The sequence below is a fragment of the Carlito syrichta genome, unplaced genomic scaffold (assembly GCF_000164805.1).
Source record: "Carlito syrichta isolate Samal-C Ts95f unplaced genomic scaffold, Tarsius_syrichta-2.0.1 Scaffold302592, whole genome shotgun sequence".
In the NCBI taxonomy this organism is placed as follows: domain Eukaryota; kingdom Metazoa; phylum Chordata; class Mammalia; order Primates; family Tarsiidae; genus Carlito; species Carlito syrichta.
Window position 1 is genome coordinate 393242 of NW_007246688.1, and position 22627 is coordinate 415868.

Here is a 22627-nt window from a genome sequence, read left to right on the forward strand (position 1 = left end):
TTTGTTTAATACATTTATTCTTTTAAGAAGTTGCATGATCATATTTCATTGACTTGTACAATAGAAAAAAAAACTTACTACTAAAACAGTTTGTGGAAACTGGTGCATGGCAAACCTATTTAGGCTTTTCAGAGGTTCATTCTTAGATTTGCACGTTAAATAATTACAACTATTCACTTAAGCTGGTCTCACTGAATCTCTTGACCTTTAACAATCCACACACAGCAGCTTATTGTGGTATCATTTAAATATGAGAAATAAGAATGTTTTACTTTGCTATCAAAAGAAAAATAAAAAGAGTACTATATGTTACATGGCCCATGAGATATTGGCGGTATGCTCCTTGGCTTTCATTCGAAGAACCGCGATACTGGAAGACCTTCTTTCAAACTCTGGCTTTGTTTCAAATGCGTGTCCATTGGTAGCCCCAGTAAGAAGAGAGTCAGTGAAAAAATTATTGAGGGGCACGTGGCTGAACTGGTTCTGGTGGTTTGAAAACCCTGTGTAACTGGAATCTGTCCGAGGCGAATGAGAATAAGGTGTCATACAGGAGGAAGTGTCACGTGGTAACATGCATGAAGTAACCACAGAACCACTGCTCGCATTTCCTGCCCACAAATTGTTCTGAATCTGGAATATATAAAACAACAAATATTACATTTACGTGTTCTCACTTAGGTTCTCTTACTTTTGTTATGTTGTATTTACTAAATTTGGTTAACTATTCATTGTCTGCCCCTGTTGGGTGGTCTGTAATTACATTCTAAGAACATAAAATAATGACTGAAAAATAATTACTTGAAAGATGCTTGCAGTGTTTTATATTGAAGTAAATCTCTAAAACCCACATACTTGGTCACATAAAATACTCTCTAACATGTGAAACTCTGGAGTATTCTTTTTACAGTCATATTTTTTTAATGAATTTGGAAATTTAGTTATGATTCATGACCCACTTGTAGGCTTAGAAAAGTGGTTTAAAATCTGCTTTTAAGTTTAAAGATAATTTGCAGCTTTCTTTAAAAAAGACAAAAATAATTTTTTTAAGTTCTAAAGCTGGACTCTGTGTGGCAGTTTTTTGTTGAAAGCCATTACTTACAATTGACTGTTTCATAAAGATATTTTTTATTAAGCTCATTCTGGAAAATGTTTGCCCTCTCATTGGTTTTGTATACTACAGTCTTAAATTGATAACCCTGAGATTCTAATATATATGCATTTTAAACATTCTATTATTTATATACAATACAGTGAATCTGAAACAAACACATAACATGTAAAACTAGTGTAGAATTCTAAAACATGAGCCATTATCAAATAATGGACGCACAACTGAGAAAGATATGCAAATATCTGCAAAAATAGTATAATATGAATATAATTGAAGTAGTATATAACAACTTATATGAGTAAAAACTATATCATCATTTGTACCCAAGAAATTGCATTTCATATTATTACATCTTTACAGAAAATAATTTAATAAAATATTAACAAGCATACATTTCTCTAAAGCTACTAGCGTGCATGGTAAACACTAAGTAGAATTTATATAATATTAATTTTAAATAGAAAATATTTCCATCTTAATAGACAAGCTATTTAAATAGACAAACAAAAACAGTGATCGCGTGCATTACTGGCAAGCACAGAGAAAATTTAGACAAACGGCAGGAGCTGGACAAAAGGAAGAGAAAAATGGCATAACAATTCAGAGAGATGTAGCAATAGAAGATAAAATAACATTGTATGCTCTTTGCAACATTATTATAATACATTTGAACTAGAACACAGCATCAATATATATGTTCATACCATCAGGATTTCTTTCTTTTTTTTTTTTTTTTTTTTTTGAGTTGGAGTCTTACTCTGTCGCCCAGACTGGAGTTCTGTGGCCGCTCCCGGCCACTGCAGCCTTGACCTGCTGGGCTCCAGCGATCCTTCCGCCTCAGCCTTCCGAGTAGCCGGAATTACAGGCATGCGCTATCACGTCCGGTTGATTTTTTTTATTTATTGTAGAGATGAGGTCTCGCCAAGTTGCCCAGGCGGATCTTGAACCCGCGGGCTCAGCCTCAGCCTCCCAAAGCGCGGGATTACAGGCTGAGCCACCGAGCCCGGCTACATCAGGATTTCTTATCTTTTAAAATCATAATTACAAGAATGGAATTATCAATTATTACAATACATACATTTTCCTATGCTTATTTTTTTACATAAATATTCCAGACCACCACATATAACCTCTCCAGTATTCTTACAACACCCCCACTTCAATTGTACTATCTATAAAAACTTATTTTCAATTAAGAGCAAAAATTTTGTTAATAAATCCTTCATATCACAATAGTAAATAAGCTATTCTGCTGCTCAAAAAAAGACTAATGAACCAGTTTAAAAATGTTAGACAAAACCTAAATAATTTCAACCCATAAGTGATGTTTCACAGATTGGCAAGGTGCTTATACATGTGTGTTGTCTTTAAAAATAGTTCATTATATAAATATACATAAGCTGATTTAAATTTGTTAAATATTTACATATAAAGGCAAATAAGTCTATTATATCTATATCTAGACATATCTATAAGATTTGCATATTTTATTAATACTTGAATCACCATATAATATGTTGTTCTAATTTTAGCTCACTCTGCTGCATGTTTTCCATTTTACTCTACTATATGTATGTATTTCACTTTAGTCAAAATATAGTGTTCAATACTAACGACTGCTGAGTTATATATCTCAAACTAGCAAGGGGGCTGTTAATGTCATTATTCTCTCAAACTAACCCGTCTAGCCTAATCTGGGTGATTTTCCCCTGACACTCAATCATATATTGTGCTACTTGGCAAAAACCCCAGTCACATGTCTGACAAAAGAGCCTTCAGAAATGAAAGTGAACTTGTTTGCTTATTTGTGAAAAAAAAAATGAAAAACAAGATAATGAAGAAGAAAGATAAAATGTACATTTGTGTTAAATTTCTCAATTTATACGTAGTGTTGCTAGAATTTTTATTAAAATAATCAATCATATTCCAAATGCAAAGACATATATTCACTAACTAGGTAAAAAAGGGAAAGTAAGGAAGGGAAAGGCAAGAAAGGTAATTTATGAATGTAAACTAAGAAAATACTGTCTCTCTAAAAGAATTAACTAATCTTCCTATAAATTGGAAAAAAATTCTAAAATTCATGACATTGGCAAAAATGTTATTTTTATCAAAACTTCTTATCTGGACACGATCAAGTATGTTAAGTGCATTACTTTTGATGAAAGAATTTCTAACATATAGACATGTTTTCTGAGCACAACAGACTGGTTAAAAAGATTACTATGTTTTAGGGGTTCAAGAGTTACCCAAACATCTGAAGACTTTGCTGTTTATGCCTGTGGGTAGAGATACTCTTACACATCTTTACTAATATATCCTGTTCCCATGATGTCTCTCCCTCCTCTGCATCCTGACTCTGGTCTGTCTTTCATTTTTAAATTTCTAACATGTCTTCATTTGACTTCAGGATCTTGTTTGTTTTCATATTGAAAGTTTAGACACAAATCATGAACGATAATTTCCCCAGTAAACTGTGATTTTACTTCCTCTGATGAATTCCCCTTGGATGTTTAAATATTGATGATGCTGATCAAGATCATATGATAGCTAATGGTTGTCAGTTAATTACCATGTGTCAGGCATTGTTAAATGCTTTGTGAACACTTTTATGTGAATACATTAAACAGTGTATGATTTTATTATCAGCATATTGAGAAAGGTAAAGCCGAGAGCAGAAAACAACATCCAAGATTGTGTAAATCTAATGGTGACGATCAAATCTAAATCCAAAACATCTTAAGAAATGCTGTAATATCATAACTAGTTTTGTGGGTTGAACTTGCTTATGTATTTATTTGTTTATTTATTCATAGTCCCAACTTTGTGGGGATTCATGAGCTCTGTTCTCTGAAAGTAAAACTCACAATTTCGCTCACAACTGTTTCCTCTTCCTCAGACCTAACGCAGTACATGGTAAATCATTAGTCAAAATGTACTGAGTAATAGAAAAGTCTCTAAGAACAAAACTTTTATACTGGTCCATCCTGCTGGTGTGATCAAAGTTTTATGAACAACTTATGCTGATATCTCTAAATGGTGTTTCATGACTTAAGCTCCAGAATCACCATATTCAGTAATCTTAACAGAACTCATGAAAATTATTTCTTAGATCTTATTGACTAAGTTTACTTAGGCAGTTCCTAATCTTTCCTGTTAGACATGTATTCTCCACAAACAGACACATATCCTTGGAGATTCTGATTCCTTTAACATTGGGTGTGGCTCAAGGGATCTCTACTAATATAATGATAATAATAACAATAATAATACTCATATGCAATTCTGTAAATCAACTAAAACTGAGGAATACTATTGGAGTCCAACATCTTTCCAAATACAGAAGCTCCTTGTACATTTTCAATTCTGTTTACTTCTATGATAAGAGGCTCACTCCAAAAACATATTTCATTTCTTTGGATCTCTGTAAAAGTGAGTTGTTCTCTTCCTCTACCTGTAACATCTACTTGTTACTTAAAATGATTCAGAAGATATCTTCAGCTAACTATGACACAATCCCCAAATCTTTCTTTTCTCCAGGAAAACATCTCCAGTCCTTTTACCATGCTTCTATGAGACATGATTTTCAGATTGTGTAACATTCCAGTCAAGTTCCTCTGTATATAGTTGAGGCTGACAAGACTCTTCACCCTTATCAATATATAGCATCTACAGCAGAATATCTAACATACCCTAGATATCATCTGATCATCTTTGTCCTAGACCATCTACTTTTGTTAATTACTGAAGGCAATATTTGATTAAAGAACACTTGTTTGAGCTTATGATTAACTAAATATACTGCTATCAAGGTGGGCTTATTCTGTTTCTCCATCCCTAAATCTTATACAGTATAGGTGGTGATTTTTAAACTATGTGCTGGGATCTGTAAATCACCATATCTGAAAATGGATATTACTTATTTGTCAACAGGGAAGCCTATCAAAATCTCAATCATGACTCATTTAAAAATTGTATTTGTTGTTAAATTTTAAATAAACAAGGTAACCACACTTCATTTTTGTACTATTTAATGATACTGCAATGACAGTATTTGGCATTAAATGATTATTGAGGTGTTTCTGTAGGCCTCTACATGTTCAATATTCAAGGATTTTACAACCAGAAACATTATTAGGTTGTGCCTATACACCTCTTGCATGTAAGTTTTTTTTTTAAGAAAAAAAAAGGACTGTTTGCCTTTGCAATTTTTTCTGTTATGTTTTAAAGGAGTAGAGAACCTAAAAACATCTCATGCTTTAATGTGCTTCACAACACTACAAAAAAAAAAAAAAATCTCGGGGTATGTTCAAAGCATTGTCCAGGGAACTTAGCCAACTGCCTCCCATTAGCATGAATGGAAGTTCAGCTGACTTACTACTCTCCACTTTGAACATTTGCCCCGTAATGTTTTTCTAACTCCAAATAAAAAGTTAACACTTAATTATCCCATGACTTTGGAATTTTGGAGCAAAGTGGTTTTTTGTCTGATTAATTCCAAAGTGAAGCCAAATTCATATAATATGTTTCTTCCAAGGAATTAAAAGCAATAGGGAGGGTGGAGTAGGAAAATATAGATAGTTGATGATAGATAGAATAGTTATAGGTATATACACACATATTGAGTGTTCTGACTATAGACATATTTGTAATAAACTGAAGTAATATGGTCAATGATGAATAGGAAATTAAATATCTCATGGACCTTAGAAATATGAATATATTATTTGCACCCAAAACTACAAAGTAGATTTTAGTATTTTAAATCTGGTTTATATTTCCAATATATTACTGATTCTATTATATATTTACTGATTTTATTATTTGTTATTTCATTATATTATACTTTTTAAAAGAAATGTGAGTTTGCTGGTTCTACCTTAGTTGTAAAGTAGCATAATGTAAAACAAAAAAAGTTAAATAGTTTCATGATAGCATTTTATATTTAACATCCTAAAGTTAATGCTCTCTAGAAGACACAACTTCATCAAATTTAATAAAAATAATGAGCAACATGAAACTACATAACAACCTTCCCTGAATTTTAAACCTTTTCCAAAACAATTAAATAACATCTTTCTGCTAAATTAAGTTTAATTCACTCTACTTCTCCTTGATAGACTTCTACCTTCTGCCACCAACAACTGTATTATCTACTTGTATACACACACATGCGTGTGCACGTGCTCATGCACATACACATCATGTACATACTCACACCATCCTCATAATACATGTTCACACACTTCCCTATGGGAGTTAAGGGACTTTTTAAAAGACAGAGATCAGACAGTAATAAAGAGGTACATGTCATGATACTATAGCAACAACTTCTTTACAATGAATTCTAAAAGTTAATTTTGCATGTCCCTCTTTGACAGAATGTTTCCATTTATTGACTTTTTTGTATATTACCCAATACTCAATATGCAAATTTATTAGTACAATATGTAATATGATTTACTAAATGTTTATATTCTCTCTTAAACATGAAAACATCATTTCTACAAAAGCAGTGAAACTTTTTAAGGGTTTATTACATACTTCACTAGCATTTCTCTTCCTTTAAAATTTAGGTTGATAGAATATTACCAAGAATCATATGCTTAGGAACTTGCAGATATTTTTAGTCATTGGCTAACTTTAGGATCCCATTCCCTTTCCTAGTTACTATAACAGTAATTTGTTGACAAGAAGAAAGAGTATAAATGAATCTTTAAATATTGAATTTGCTACCAGGGACTAACACACACTAAGACTCTGTCTACCTGAAAATTAAAAACAAGAAACAAGAAATAGCATGAATGAATTAAGCAGTGAAAAGATCAGTCTGAGTATTTTGGGGTTTTCTTAGGTACTACCTAAGATAAAAGTGAGGGCACATTTTGCCAATACTTACTCATTATGTCTAATTTTCACCAAAAATTTTAGGGTGATATATAAAATATTGAAATATTTGGGAATAAATTTATATTTCCAAAATTTCAAAGTCATAAAATTTCAAAGTATTGTATTATAATATTTATAAATATTATAAAACTAAAGTGATTATAAGTTATTCATCAGAAAAAGACCATATATTAAATATTGATAGTTTTTTTTTAGTAAAATTCCATCTTAGAAATGTATACAAGGATTTGGAACAAGAAAGAGTGCCTTTTCCATTTAAAAAGTCACTATTAAACACAAAACTAAATGAGAGTGATAATCTAAGAATAAAACTGGCTAACAGAAAAATAAAAGTGTACGTCTACTGATAGCACAAAAATAAAAAGCACTAAGTTTCACATGACATGTTAATGTCTGGAAATTTTCAGAAAAATATCATGTAAATGTGTTTAAATATTTTTATTTGAGGCCGGGCACGGTGGTTCATACCTATAATCCCAGCACTTTGATTTTTTGAACATTTTTGGAAAATGTCCCAAGTTTAAAATATAAGAACTTTAAGAACTTTTTTTCTTTAGGGCTGGCAGTATTCTTAAAATATATAGTAATTGAGATTGTCAAAAAGTAGATTTATGTGAAAACTCACCATTCCTTTAAAATGAAACTTTTCAAATCAAGTTCTTTAAGAAGAAAATAAAATAATAGCACCCAGTCTTTGATCTTTTATTATTGTCAAGCACCAATGATCTTTCATTTTCCAAACATTTGGTATATTATTGTTCATGTATTTTAATATATGCATGATAGCTATTGCCTATCATGTCTAATTTATTTTTTAATCACACAATTGCTCTATTTTTAAAAATACCCAAAAGACCTCAGATCACTCTATAAAAAAAGATACCTGCACATGTATGTTTATCACAGCATCATTCACAATAGCAAGAACATGGAACCCACTATGCTGCCCATCAAAAGAGGACTGGATTAAAAAAATGTGGTACCTATACACGATGGAATATTACTCACCCATAAAGAAGAACAAAATCATGAATTTCACAGCAACCTGGATGGACTTAGAGTCTATAATACTGAGTGATCTCTCACAGAAACAAAGAACTGAGTATCACATGTTCTCACTCATAAGTGGACCTTGAACAACTATCATAATACTATCAGAAAAGAATTGACAATAGAGGGAAACAGCAGGGGCGTGGGGCAGTGGGGAGGTGGGATTGGTAGTAGTGGGAAACTGTCTGGGGAAGGGGGGACACACCTCATTAACAAGGGTACCTGCACAATGAGTATTTGTATACCTAACCCCGAATTGTAACCTACAATTTCAAAATAAAAACTTTAAAGGTGAAAAAAAAAGAAAGAATAGTTTTTTAAAAAACTCACAACTATAAGAAACAGATAAAAATGTAGTATGAATTACATTTATCTTCTGCATAACTTACAAAATAAATTAAATATGCAAATACTTTAATTTGCACAGAATATTTTTAATTAGTTTCTCGCTTGGAGTCATATATAGGCTCTAAATTTATTGTTAAAATTCTTGGCCGGGCTCGGTGGCTCAGCCTGTAATCCCGTGCTTTGTGAGGCCGAGGTGAGTGGATTGCCTGAGCCTGTGGGCTCGAGACCCGTCTGGGCAACTTGGTGAGACCTCATCTCTATAATAAATCGAGAAATTAGCCAGGCGTGGTAGCGCGCGCCTGTAGTTCCAGCTACTGGGAAGGCTGAGGCGGAAGGATCGCCGGAGCCCACAGGTCGAGGCTGCAGTGACCGGGGGCGGCCACTGCACTCCAGTCTGGGCAACGGAGTGAGACTCCAACTCAAAAAAAAAAAAAAAGAATTCTAAGTACAGTTATTGATTTTACTCATTTTCTGTTTGAATTAACTACAAAGTTGAATTTTTTTGTAATTTTAAAATTAACTGTGAGTTTGTATAAAAGCTTACTTATTTAATGTTATGATTTATAATTTTTTAAAAAATCCATAGAAATATGAGGCTTGAAAACATGGCATACATATAATTTCTGATCAAAGTATATCATAAGCTTCACATTAACAATAATAATGTCAATTGCAGATTTTAATCCACCGGTCTGTTCTCATAGACTTCTCAGGCTTAGTTTCCTCAGTGTTTCTTCTCTGTTCTCCTGTGAGAAAGTTTTTATAAGTATAAGCTGACATTGGCAATTTGCAATAATTTATTTTTAACTTTTTTCTTATTTATGTTGGTTACCTATTTAATTTATTGATTTGCTTTCCTCATTAAAAAAAAAAAACTTATGACCAATTCAGTTAAATTCTATGCTTTTACAGTGGTCATCTGCTGAAAGCAAGAAAAAACAAATCAAAGCTACTGTGTACAATCAAATCATAAAAAGTAATTAAAATTTAATTTAAAAAATTAAATATTCACCAAAATAAAAATTTAAAAATTCACTGTCCATAGCTATCTGTGCCTTCATCTAATGGATAATGACAAAATTTGTGTCATGCTAAACATAATTTTTTAGTACATTTATATGTATTATGCATATTTACACACATACGAACTATTTTGTACGTATTTATATAAACTCTAGTCTATTTACACATTTAATTAAATCATCAGCTTTACTCATTGTGCAAACTATATTTATTTGAGTAAGGTAGAATATCTTACTATATTTCTCCTATGACCTTAAATATTTGTGTTTATAGTTAGTGACAAATTGTGCAATATTTGTTGGCCTAATGATGGTAACATTTTTGTCTCTTCACTCATAAGATAACTTTCATTGTATCATTATATGACCATCTGATTGATTGTTTCATAGACATAAAAATATTCATTATACAATGTATCGATTATAGCTATATTAGTAACACTTTTAGAGATTTGGATTTATTTTTTTCTTCAAATATTTGTGAAAAATAGAAATACTGATAAAAATGTGTGATACTTGTTCCAAAGGTAAAAATTGCTCCAGATACCTTTAAACAGCTTAACCACAGTGGTTGAAGGTGACAAGTTTCATGTTCCTTATTTAGTTTAACTAAAAAAAAAACTTTAAAATTTGTGCAGAAACTGGTGATAAAAGAAAAATAGATGAAAATTATGTTCACAATCACTATTATATAGAACCTTTTGAATCTCGGTTTTTAAAATTGAATAATTACAATATTTGAAATAGAATTTGTAACCTGAATATGTTATACAGCCTTAATCTGTGTTTTAAATTACACAGATGATTGCAAATTGCCAATAACTTGAATACTCTTGGTATGTTTAAACTCCAAGTGGTATGTTTATAAAGTTATTAATAAATCAATAGAAAATAAGATACTGTGTGGGTCCCTTTGAACCTTTGGTAAACACAGATTTAATGATGGGTCTCACTATACACTACTAAGTAAAATCTCATTCAAAATTTTGGTGGGAAAATCACTTCAACTCTTCTGAAATTTTTGATGAAAATATTTTCTTCGTGAGAAAATAATTCTGGTGAATGGAAAATAAACTTTCTTAAAGTTACCCTATTTAGTTATTGTAATTTAAAGAAAAAGTATATTTAACTGAATTTCATATTTCCCTAGATTTAAATAGTAAATTTACCCACAGATTGGATCAACTTAAACACTACAACATAAGAGAATATGCAAACAATTTGGATGCCTAGAGAGGCAGGCAATTTGTAATAAAATTAATAATAATTAGTGAATATGACAGAATCACTACTATTTATTGAGTACTTGTGACATACTAGGCAATGTTCTAAATACTTTACATAAATTATTTTAACATTTGCAAACATCACAAGAACATTTATCCATCTTTTATAAATGAGGAGAAATGTTGCTTGAAATTCATTCATTTGCAAAAGGTTTAAAAGCTACAAGTCAAAATTTGGACCCACAACTCTCTGACAAAGACCACAGTCATAGTTAACCTCTGACCCTGCTCAAATTCCAGGATTCAGTTCCGTAGTCTATAAGCACCGTGCTTTCTTATTTGGAAATCAATGTAATCCTTATAACAACATAAAAATCATCATTATCATCATCATCTATATTATTAACACCACCAACATGAGTACCAACAATACCTCCATTTTACAAATAAAGAATCTGAAGACTAAGGAAGTCAAAGACTTACCCAAAGTTATCTATCTAGTGAATAATGAAATTAATGCTCATGTAACCCAAACCAAACCTATGTGAAAATAACGTTCCTTAAAGGCTGGCTATAATCCCTCAGAACATATTATACCTTAATAGAATATATTCTATTTATTAAAATAATATTTTTGCAAAACACTCTGGTTTTGCTAAGTTAGAAGCAAGTTAGTATCTCATATGAATAAATCTTTGCTTGGTTTTTTAAATTCAAGGCCAAAATTATTTAGATTTCTTTGGTTTGTTGGGTCTAGCTTGCACCAAGAACTGTTTGCAGAATTCAGTGCAAATATCACTTAATTTGTAATCTGTCTAAAAAGCAGGAGAGTTGTCTAGATTATTCAGATATCCTGGATGCCTAAAACAGTATGTAGAACATATTTGTTGATGAAAAGCAAATAACTTTGGCAAAAACAAATTAAGCTGGAAAAGACTGCAAACTCTCTTTCCATTTATTCTTTTTAACAGAGGAGGAAATTGAGGAAAAGTTAATTGCTAAAGACCACAGAGCTGGTTAAAAACAGAGATTTATTTAATTTTTGTTTTCTAATGTACTACTGAATAAATATTGAAGTGAATCATTACTTTTATTCACATCTATTCTGTATATGCAATTTGCTTAGCACATAACAAAATACCTTTTTTGATACTTATGTGACTAAAAACTGAATCATCTTTTAAAATATTTTACAATGTAAATGGGAAGACAGACCTTTTAGACAGCCCATCACAATATCAGTGAGAATGTGATATGCTGATTGAGGGCAGTTTCCAGAGGGTTTGTGGAGGAAATGTGGTTTAGATGAGTGGAGGGGAATTCAAGATAGATAAAACAGATTCACTACAAGCAGTAAGATTATTTTTGAAAATGTCTCGTCTTGAGGAACAACAAATAGTTTAATTTAGCTAAATTATATTGCTGCAAATAGCAGCTGATATCACGAGTCAAAACAAAGCACTTAAAAAAAAAAGATACTATTGCCAGTGTATCAAAATATGCTACCTTGACGTATGTTACTATGGACATCATATCTCTCACTTTCTTATTGGATTGGTTGGTTTTGCTATCAAAGATGAGAACGCTTTAAAAACAATCTTAAAGCAGTCTATGAGGTATTGATGCTTATTTAATGTTTTGTTATTATTTTATAAATTTTAAAATGGAAGCCTTTTTGATTTCCAAAGTGCTGTGATGTTTTAGGGTCAAGATTAGATTATTTCAGGGCTCAGTGTTTAATTAGAGGTAATGTTGCATAAACAGCTCTGAACTCCTGAACTCAGAAAACCTGAGCTCAAATTAAATGAGTTAATGTCTGTAAGAAGGAAGCACATTGCCTGGCTTCATATATGCCCCAAATATTCATTATTATTTTTACTGTTACAGCTGTTGTTATTATAGTACAATGAAGACCAGTGGAAGTAAAATATTTTTAGAGTATTTTAGAGAGCATTAGTTATTTTCAGAAGTAAACATATGTTATATATAACTACCTTTATGCTTGGTTTGGTTATTATATACACTTAGCAGGTTTTAGGTGATCATTTTCTAAACTATCTCTGTTTCTCAAGTATTTCTGTGTATCTTTTTCTTTCCTGCCAGATTGTTAATTCTTTATTTCTGTCCTGCCTCCAACATTTTCTGGTTTCCAACTTTTCTGTAATTAGTAATTTTTTCTGTAATTAGTAACAGTAACCAAATTCAATGTCTTTTTGCACTGAGTCATTGGATTCTATTTCTGTTATTCCTTCCATTGTAAGTTTCTGTTTTAAAGACACATGATTAAAAATATTTCCTTTAGGCTAAACTTTGAAAAACAAGGTCTTGCCATGTTATTTCTTCAAGCAAACTGAAAAAAAAAACTATTACATATTTTTAAGTTAAAATGTAATGTTCCCCTTGTTTTATCTATAGTGGGAAAATGAAGGCACTTGATTTCAGAATCTGTGGCATCCAAACACTAAATGACTTACCAATGAAGAAAAATAACAATAGATTTTATAGTATTAATTTTTATTATTATTCATGAATTGCACTGTCAAATAATGTTAACATATCTTCTCTGTGTTCCCATTCTTAAATTGTGAAGTGGCACAACACTCTATATACTCTATGTACACTATATACTATAGTATACTCTATATACTCTATGTACACAAATTATAAAGAAGAATTAATGCATCCCCATGATTTGTGGGAGGGACATTTTAAATTTTAAAATTAATCTTTGGTTGGAGTGAAAAAAAAAACCCTATCAGTTCTATAATTTAATGTGCCACTTCCGTTTTTTCTTTCACGCCAAGGTTACTTCATTCTGTTAATGGATAATATCTAAAGCTTTGAGGTATAATAACACAATGGTAAGATAACCCTTTTAAAAAGTGGGGGGGATCACTAGTCAGAATATAGTCAGTCATATTAAGCTTTTATGTAGATCTTAATAGGTGCCAGAACCTATTCTGAATACTGTATCCTATACTGAACAAAAAATACAAGTCAAAGATAAAGCAGCCAAAAGCCAGGGACAGAGAAGTGGAAAATAGACAGAAATTGAGTTTAAAAGGAAATGAATGAACACTGAAAGAATAAGACACACACTAAAAAAATGATATGTCATAGTAGAGTATTGTGGAATAAATTTAAAGACTGTTTAAAGCAATTGAAAAGGTTCATAATTTGTTACTTTATTATTTCCAAATTCAATGCACTCAAGTAGTTCAAAACGACATAAAGTATATTCCATCTCAATTGTGTTTTATAGTTATTTCAATGGTTGTGGGTACATTTTCTCCTCCCTTGAACTGAACTGCAGACTTGAAAAATGCACCTCAAGCCTTATATTCCTTTGGTATCAAGGTATTAGTCATTCAATCATTTAAATATATTCACTGGGGGAAATAGTCTATGGTTAAGATCTTGTACATGCTAGCCAATTTGTCTCTGGTCAACAGGGCTTCATCTCTCTGTACCTCAGTTTCCTCATCTGAGAATGAGGATAATAACACCTACTACATACAACTATTGTAGGGATTAAGTGAGATAATATGTGTAATCTGTTTAAAACAGTGCCTGGACATATAGTAAGTCACAGCAACTACCAAGACAGCCCCTGTTCTCATGAAACCTGTAGCCTAAAGAGAAAACATGACATTTGTTTAGAACTCAACTGAGGCACTCAAAAATATTTGGTGAATAAAATTTCACTAGCCCATTGATAAGCAACATGAAGTATATTCATGCTTTCAAATAGTATAAAACATAAGGCAATTCCTTTAAGATATATTTTAAAAGGAAAACATGATTCTTTCTGTGAAAGGCAGATATCGGATATTTATTCAAAATTTACCCATAACGTCTGTCTTCTAGCAAATTGCTGGACTGGGGAAAGGCTTCGCAGGAGCAAACCTTTGTAGATTGCCCTGTGAGGAAACCCTTGTACAATCATAGACCCATATCTTTACTTGATCAAGTCTATTTTCATAAGTTTTAAAATAAGAGAGTTGAACAAGGTGATCGTTAAACCTTTTTTTTTTTTAACATATATTATAACATTTGTAAATTTGGTAGATTGATCTGAAGGAGAGAAGTTCTCAAAATGGATTTCTTTAAAGATCATAAAAGATACAAGAAGATAAGAGAAGAACAACATTAAAAGGACTAATTTTGCACCCCCAGGGTATAAATTTACAGTTGAAGAAAATGAGCATCCTTACATTTGGGGCTGAGATGATCTAGTTACTGAACTATCAAGATATTTCTCCAGCATACATATTTTATATGTGTTTTCATAGTGTTCTCTCACAATGCATATTATCAAATAATAAAGAACAAAATAACTCTTGGCTTGTTCCTTATAATACTTGTGTTCTTTATCACGTATCAAATACAATCCTGAATATCATAATCAAGAATTAGGAAAAAGTCATATAAAATAAATTAGAAAGACAAAATATCCTATTTATATACATTAAGAATAAAAAATAAAAAATAAATCCTCATTTACAAAAGAAAAATGAGAAGAAAAAATTATTTTATACTTTTTGAATTGAGGTAAGGGAGCTCCCATTATAAAGGGAAGTGTTTTTTAGACATGAATAAATTTTAAAATTATGTCTAGTATGAAATCTATCTCTGTTTCAAGTCATAAAGAAACCAAATGTATCCTTGAAACTGCGAGCAACTTCAAATCTGAAAAAATAACATAGAAAAAAAAGATGTTTTTAAATGAAACTAAGGGCTTAGTAGGCCACATTTGGCACCAGGTTTTAGTATAATTCATAAAACAACAGCCACAGAGATTTTATGCCAAGTAACACTCTATATACACTATTTTTTAAAAGTTAACAAAGAAAGAGTCTGAATAATTAGAATGTAGAATAATTAAAAGACTTGCATCATTAAATGATATAATTTCATTTGGTGCAATGTGCAACAAAATTCAAAAGGAAAAGACTGAAATATTTTTAAATTAATGTCTAAAAAAATAGAAAAAATAATAATTTATTAAAATGAAAATTTGGCAAACATGAAAAAAGTTTTCTGAAGGTTAAATTTTCATTCTTAATTAATGCATTAGATATAATAAAGTCAATGCTAATCCTTTTTTAAACTATACAAACCACATCTCATTTCTTGATCAGTATTCTGTGTAGTTTACCATACCTGTGGGTAGCTGTCAGTCCTTGGCAAAACTGATATATCATAGGTGGCAGCAAAATGGCTTTTAGCTTGTTGAATTTGGCCATAACGTTCCCTTTTTCTCCACTTGGCCCTTCGATTTTGAAACCAAACCTAATTTTTTTGAAAAAAGTAGAATTTTAGCTAAAGAAATATTTGATAAAGCAAATGTGATGTTAAAAAAGACTTCAAACCAGAAAAGTAAACCAGGTCAACAAAATTACTAATAAAGGAATTTATCCATGTCCCTAAAGGACCTACAGATTTTACTTTTCCTTGTACCATTATAGGATAAATGATGGGCCCATGAGGCAATATAATTTAATAGAAAGAGACAGGAGACTTTCAGCAAATTTATTTGATATGCCTGAGCCTCTGTTTTCTCATTTATGGAAAATAAAAAGAAATTAGATTATGTGATCTTAAAGACTCCTTATATCTCCATGTTATCATGGATAGCCCTCCTCTAAGAGAATACTACAAGTCTGGAAGGAATTTATGCCATAACATAAACCCCGCCAATCTATATCCAAATATCTGAGTCTAGTAAAAATTTATCTTTAAAACATGTCTTAAAGTGGAGACACTTCTGAGTTGCATTCATACTTAGATAATCTTACAAAACTTTGAACATAAAGATTACATCTAAAACATATGGCAGCAGCAAGAATATTATGATCATTTAGAAACAGAAAAAAATTAAATTATATTAAACATGACAAGGACTATGGGTAAAATTGAATCATCTAACGTTGAACTTTGATTTTAAAGTACACAAAGGTGCTTATTACATCATTTATGCCACTTTTTTATTTTCTCTTAATGTTCAGATATTTTTAAAATTATTTCTCCAACTAGGAACACTTACAGGCAATATAAATAATAAAAGAAATAAGGCAGATAGAACCAAGTGTCAAGAAAGTCATCTACCTCAGACAATTAAATATTTATTAATTCACGCTCAGTGCTCCAAAAAGTTCACTTTAATATTTTTATGCATTAAAGGGAGAGACAAAAACTTATATTCAGTAGGTATACATTGGTATTTGGGGGTGAATAGGTATACTTTGATATTTTTGAGTGAGCATTGTATGAGCAGCCTTGGGACTTTCTTTAGTATTCTTTGCACAACTACATTCAGAATATAAAATATTTAGGAAAGAAGTTAGAAATCAAATATAACAATGCAAGTTGTAAAAAGTCTTTCATTAAAATTCACTTGAAATATTCACTCTTTTTCATACTCAATTTTAATATTCCATATTTTTACCTGTACAATTATGGTAGCATATTAATGCTCAGTTTAATGTTTAAGTACATATTACAAATTTCAGATGGCACTTTGAAGAGTTTTCAGCAATTAAAACAAGACAAAGAAAACTACATGTCCGTTACAAGTTTAGCACACTGTGGGTAAATGTATATTATCCATTATGCCAAGGCTCAAGACAACAACAACCAAACAACAAATCCTATTGTCTCCACAGACAGGCACTAGGAATATACTAAGGGAATCTAGTAGTAAGTTTTCTGTTTTCTTTTGTTTTTTCCATTGACAAAAATATCTTGACAAGCTCATTAAAATGGTGCCCATTACCACTCTCATGTGAAAAGCAGGAGAGAGGATCTGAGTAAATTAGGCTCAGGTTGGCTCTTTGAGCATTTGCTTAAACAAAAATTAACCAGAACTTGATGAAATGTTCAGGGGGAAATGTACTTTGTGCACAGCTAATCACTCTGCATGTAAACATATTTTTCTATGGTTACAAGTATAACTAATTTAAATACAGAGACACAGACCAAAAAATCACACATGTGGGACTGGCGTTAATGTTTGACAACTCTAAAATTCTTCGTTAGCATCAACTTTCTACATATTTACTTCCTGAGCTAAAATAGAGTAACCATTTACTTCTACAACCCAAGTAAAAATCTGCTGCTTGTTATCCTGGCAATGCCAGATGTTGTCTTTAATGATGTAAAGACCTTACAATGGCTTAATCTTAAGAAGAAATACTGTTACCCATTCAGAGCAAAATTTTTCACTATTTTATTCATTTCCCCATTCTAGTGGCTTATGGAAATTGCAAAGTTCAATATATTCCTAGAGTATTGAAAACACGCACAAAGAAAAATGACATTTTTCTTTCTCCTGAATTACTGTTACAACTTAAACTCTTATTACTTCAGAACTAATAAAATATAGTTTAACAATATCAAATGTAGTCAAAATAAAATACTCCTAAGAGGTAAATTTTTGAATTTTTGCCTAGTATGATTTTTCTATCTCGAATTACTAAAAATTTAGGTATATTGAATCATGCAATTTGATAATTTTAATGTATTTTATAACTATAGTTAAGTATATACACAAAATTTCTTTAAGTCCATCATTCCTATTGCCTCTGCAAAAATCACATTGTTTCTCTTTACTGACAACTACTGGGGCTAGAAATTTGTAAATCAGCGATTTGATTTTTCTTTAATTAAGTATAGTGAAAATATTGTATGACATACATAACTATTGGTAATTGTAGGATTGTTTCATTGTTTATCTTTTACTTTGTCCCAACTCTAATAAAATCCATTATACAAAGAATATATAACCTAAAGAGAATCTCAATGGTTGGTGAGACAGGGACACAAAATTAAATACGTCAATTACTCCATGCATAACCATGATTCTGTTTTTTACCATTTAAAAATTGCTTTTTAAAATTAGTGCGATGTTATCATACTGTTATTTTTCAATGTTAACTTTTATGTCTAGTAATAATTCAAGTGTTCTTTGTTTTATGTTTTGTATAAGTTGCCAAATCCTTTGCAACTAACAAAGGAATTTTAGTAGACCTACATGGATGGATATTATGTTGTTCTATATCTTCTGTTTGTAAATCCATTTGATTCTTTGTAACAACATGCATTTATTCAGTTCTTCTAACACTATTCCTCTTCCTACCCCCATCCCTCACGGCCTCCATTTGGCTCCTACCTGGACCCTGGCCTCAGTGAGCTCTGTCCTCAGAGCAAGCTGTTCTCTGACATATACATCCGGGTAATGAGTTTTTTGGAAGACCTTCTCCAGTTCTTCTAGCTGCAAACTGGTGAAGGTGGTTCGGTGTCTCCGCTTCTTACTGCTGGACACATTGCTGTCACATTTATCCCCAAGTTCATCCAGTTCTCCCTTCTCTTGTATCCCTTTCACAGGAGACATTCGGAGACTGTTACAGTTATCCATGGCTCTGTTCAGTTCAGTGTGAAGAGGCTGTCCTTCTACTTTTGTGATCCCATAGTTCACTGTAGGCCGAGGGAAGAAAACGACAGTTCTTAGGATTGTGAAGCACATCTCGAACGAAATGAGCAGAAGGAATTGAGGGCATCAGGAGAATGGCCCGTGACTGATTTATTGTGCCAGTATTAATTCCATTACCACATTATTTACAATTATAAATTTACTGTGGAACAGGTTTAAAAACCATTTTAAAAGGTGTACATGGAACAAATGTATTTTATGGAATTAATAAAATTTTTATACACATAATTTCTAATCAAATTAAAATAGTCAAATTAAAAGATGCTCAAAAGTTTTTAAAAAGTCTTTAAGTGTTTATTATTTCTGAAAAGTAAACTTAAAATAAATTACACACTTATTCACAGCAGAAAAAAATTAAGCTACTTACATGGCTTGGAAAGGATAGTTCAATTTTAAATAGTACCGGTATGTCAATATCCAAAAATTATTGTGACCCTTCACACAAAACCTATTGACGAGAGGTTTAAATTGTGGAATCTTTTCCACTATATTTTGAATATTTTGACTGTATATTCATGTCTGCATTTAAATTTTTTTCAAAAAGTAACCCCCTAAATTGAGAAAACAATAACTGTATGTCAATTTCTGAATGTGCTTTTGTAGAAAATAATATAAGTAGATTTTTTTACCTTTAAAACTCATAGGCAGCTTTTGAAAAAGTATTTCACTTTTTTTTTTTTTAAACTCATGAAACTTGTTTTAGGACAGAAAGCTTTATTTTTCCTTCTACTAAAGCACAGAAATTAAAACATCCATTAAAACATTATGAAGGATGACATCTGACACTCTGTTACAAATGTTTGAATTCAATAATTTCCTTCAGATTTTACTGCATGCTTGCCATATAATATAAAACAAAAATGTATCATATAATGTCACATACACACAAATAAAATGGATGCACATAATGAAATGGGAGACAGTTTTTAAAATTCAGTAAAATGTCTAACGAATGATCGTACTTTTTTCATTTGTTCCTGTTTTAACATCATTCCTCATAACATATTTTACAATTGCTTTAATTGTTATACAAATGTATTCAACTTTTAGTGCCTACATAACTTAAATAGCTAATAATTGAGCACTGTGCATTTGTGTTACTAAAAGAGTAAATCTCAAATATTCTCATCACAAAAAATGTCAGATATTTGAGGTGATGCACAAAAATTATCAAATATTTGAGGTCTAAGTTAAGGAGCTTGATTCAATCCTTCTACATTGTATTCAAAATCTCTAACATTATTTTGCACACCCTAAATATACACATCTATAATTGGTCAATAGCTAAAAGTTTTCACGCAAAGGAAGATGTGATGTTAAACTGAATATAAAGAAGAGCCGTGACTGAATAACACTATGGTTTTGTCTCTCTGGGCAAAGTTAAAGGAGGAACTGCGGCAATTAGGATGGGGGAGGGGAAGCGAGGAGAGCCTAAGAGCATCTCAGGAGAAAGCCAGGATCCCTCCTAAATTAAGTGGAGGCTGCCTGGGTTCATCTGACTTAATACTTCTTTGTCACAATTTACCTTAATAGTGTGGTATTCGTTTAAAAGATGATAAACTGTTAAAAATCGACCTACGTTTCTTATTTAGGATTCGCGACTACTTAAAACAAAATATGACGATCGAGTCCATCCAGCCGTCTACATAAGACATTGCAGAATCAATAAGAAAATCCTGTCAAGATACCGAAGTCTGAAATACAGCCAGAAAACCAAAAATGTAGGATATGAGTAATAAAAATTAATTGCTCGCGTCTTTCTAGATAAATGGCTGAAACGATTTAACCGATTATTTTCTCTATCAGTTTTTGTTAATAGATTTAACGGATTATGTCCTCTATCAGTATTTATGTATTATTTTAATTTGGGATTTAAACTTACAAGTAAAAAGTAGCCCGCAATGTTGACTAAAATAAGTTTAATATAAGCTTTAAAAAAAAAAAAAAAAAAAAGACTTGTGTACAAAGTTTTCAGAAAATGAGCTTCTACAAGCCAGCGTCTTGCGGGATTTTGAATCTCCATTAAAATAGGGGGCAGGAAGTTTGTTGCAAATATTTCACACTTAATTCGTTTGTTATTTTAAAGCAACCGGCTCCTTATGGCTTAACTGCGGAATATATACAACGATAAGGAAAAGTTCTCTTGGAATTGTAAACGTGCTTTGGCTGTTGCGATCTGAAAGAATAGGTTTGTATTGGGTTACAAGATAGAAAAGATAGATGGTTTGTTTTGATAACATTTTGACTTTGAGATAGTTGAGCATTCACAGTTCAAGATTTCACCCAGAAGCATTCCGAAGGCTTCTTTGGTGACTCTTAATGTGAAGTCATAAAAAATAGACAAGACAGGATCTGGGAGTGAGTGATTATAACGGGGATTCTTTGCCCAAAGTTAATTAAAGGGATTTGGTGTTTAACAAAAATCCAACGCGCGTTATCTTCCAAGCACACACAAAAGCAGCCGCAGCAGAAATCACCAAGTCACAGAAGCTAAATAATCCCCCCACTTTATAGTGAAAAATATCTTCACTTCTTGGGGGAAAAGAGTGTTCCCCCCCCAAAGGACCCCCAAGGTGTGTGGTGTGTGTGCTTTACTGGTGACAACAGTGACGTCCTCTAACGAGCTGTGATCGATTTCAGTTCCTCCCGCCGGGACAGCGCGGCGGGCTCGCAGAGGAAGCGCCCTGTCTTGACTCCCCGACGCCCTATTTAGCGCCGTGTCTGTTCACTCCAAGGGTCCGGGACAGAGGGACTCCGGGACTCGCGGGGACAGGACCCGACCGCGGAAGGGGGATCTCCGGGAGGCAGCAGGCGGCAGACCCTCTTTTTATCCCCCAAAGGGCTGCCGCGGCGCTGGCCGCGCTTCCCAAGGCGCGCGCGGATCCACGGCCTTCCTCTGTCCCCCCGGCCTCCCTTCCCCCTCCCCCCCCTCCCCGCCCGTCCTCCGCACTCCGGCTCTGCGGCGGGACAGCCTGGGCTGCGGCCGGGTCGCCGGGACTCACCGCCGTTGTCCTGACAGGGCGAGGTCCTCTCCAAGCGCACGTGATGTTCGGCGCGGGGCGGGGGCCCGAAGGCCTGCGCGCATTTGCCGGCCGACGCTTTGCTGTAAAAGGACTCATTGTCCAGCGTCTCCATAACGTGCTCCAGCGCTCCTCCCGCGCCCATGTAGAAGTCACTGTTTTTACTCGGAGGGCTCTTGAGGGCAAACTTCTCGCTCAGAAACTCCATAATCCCGGACCGCGGGCGCGGAGCTCCCGGGGCGAGGAGGCTGGGAGCGCCGGGGGAGGGAGCGAGGGGGCGGGAGGCGGAGGGAGGGCCGGAGCGGAGGGAAGGGACACCGCGGTCGCGGCGGCGCCGGCAGCTGCCCGGCTCGCGCTCTGTGAGACGTCCGGGCTGGAAACCCGGCAACCTGAAGTCGCTCTTATATCTTGAAACTCAGCTGGGCTCCCCGGGCAACCTCCCAGCGCTA

The 22627-nt window shown here is 33.0% G+C and overlaps 1 protein-coding gene across 1 annotated transcript; it reads right to left on the minus strand.

Moving 5' to 3' along the window:
• ALX1 (ALX homeobox 1) lies at window positions 1-22524 on the minus strand. The gene is made up of 4 exons (XM_008056990.1): window positions 22161-22524; window positions 18838-19142; window positions 15831-15959; window positions 1-630 (listed from the first exon to the last, which is right to left on the minus strand). Exons 1-4 carry the CDS (start codon window positions 22384-22386, stop codon window positions 310-312), a joined length of 981 nt encoding a protein of 326 aa, XP_008055181.1. The 5' UTR covers window positions 22387-22524; the 3' UTR covers window positions 1-309.
• Window positions 22525-22627: the final 103 nt, after the last annotated feature.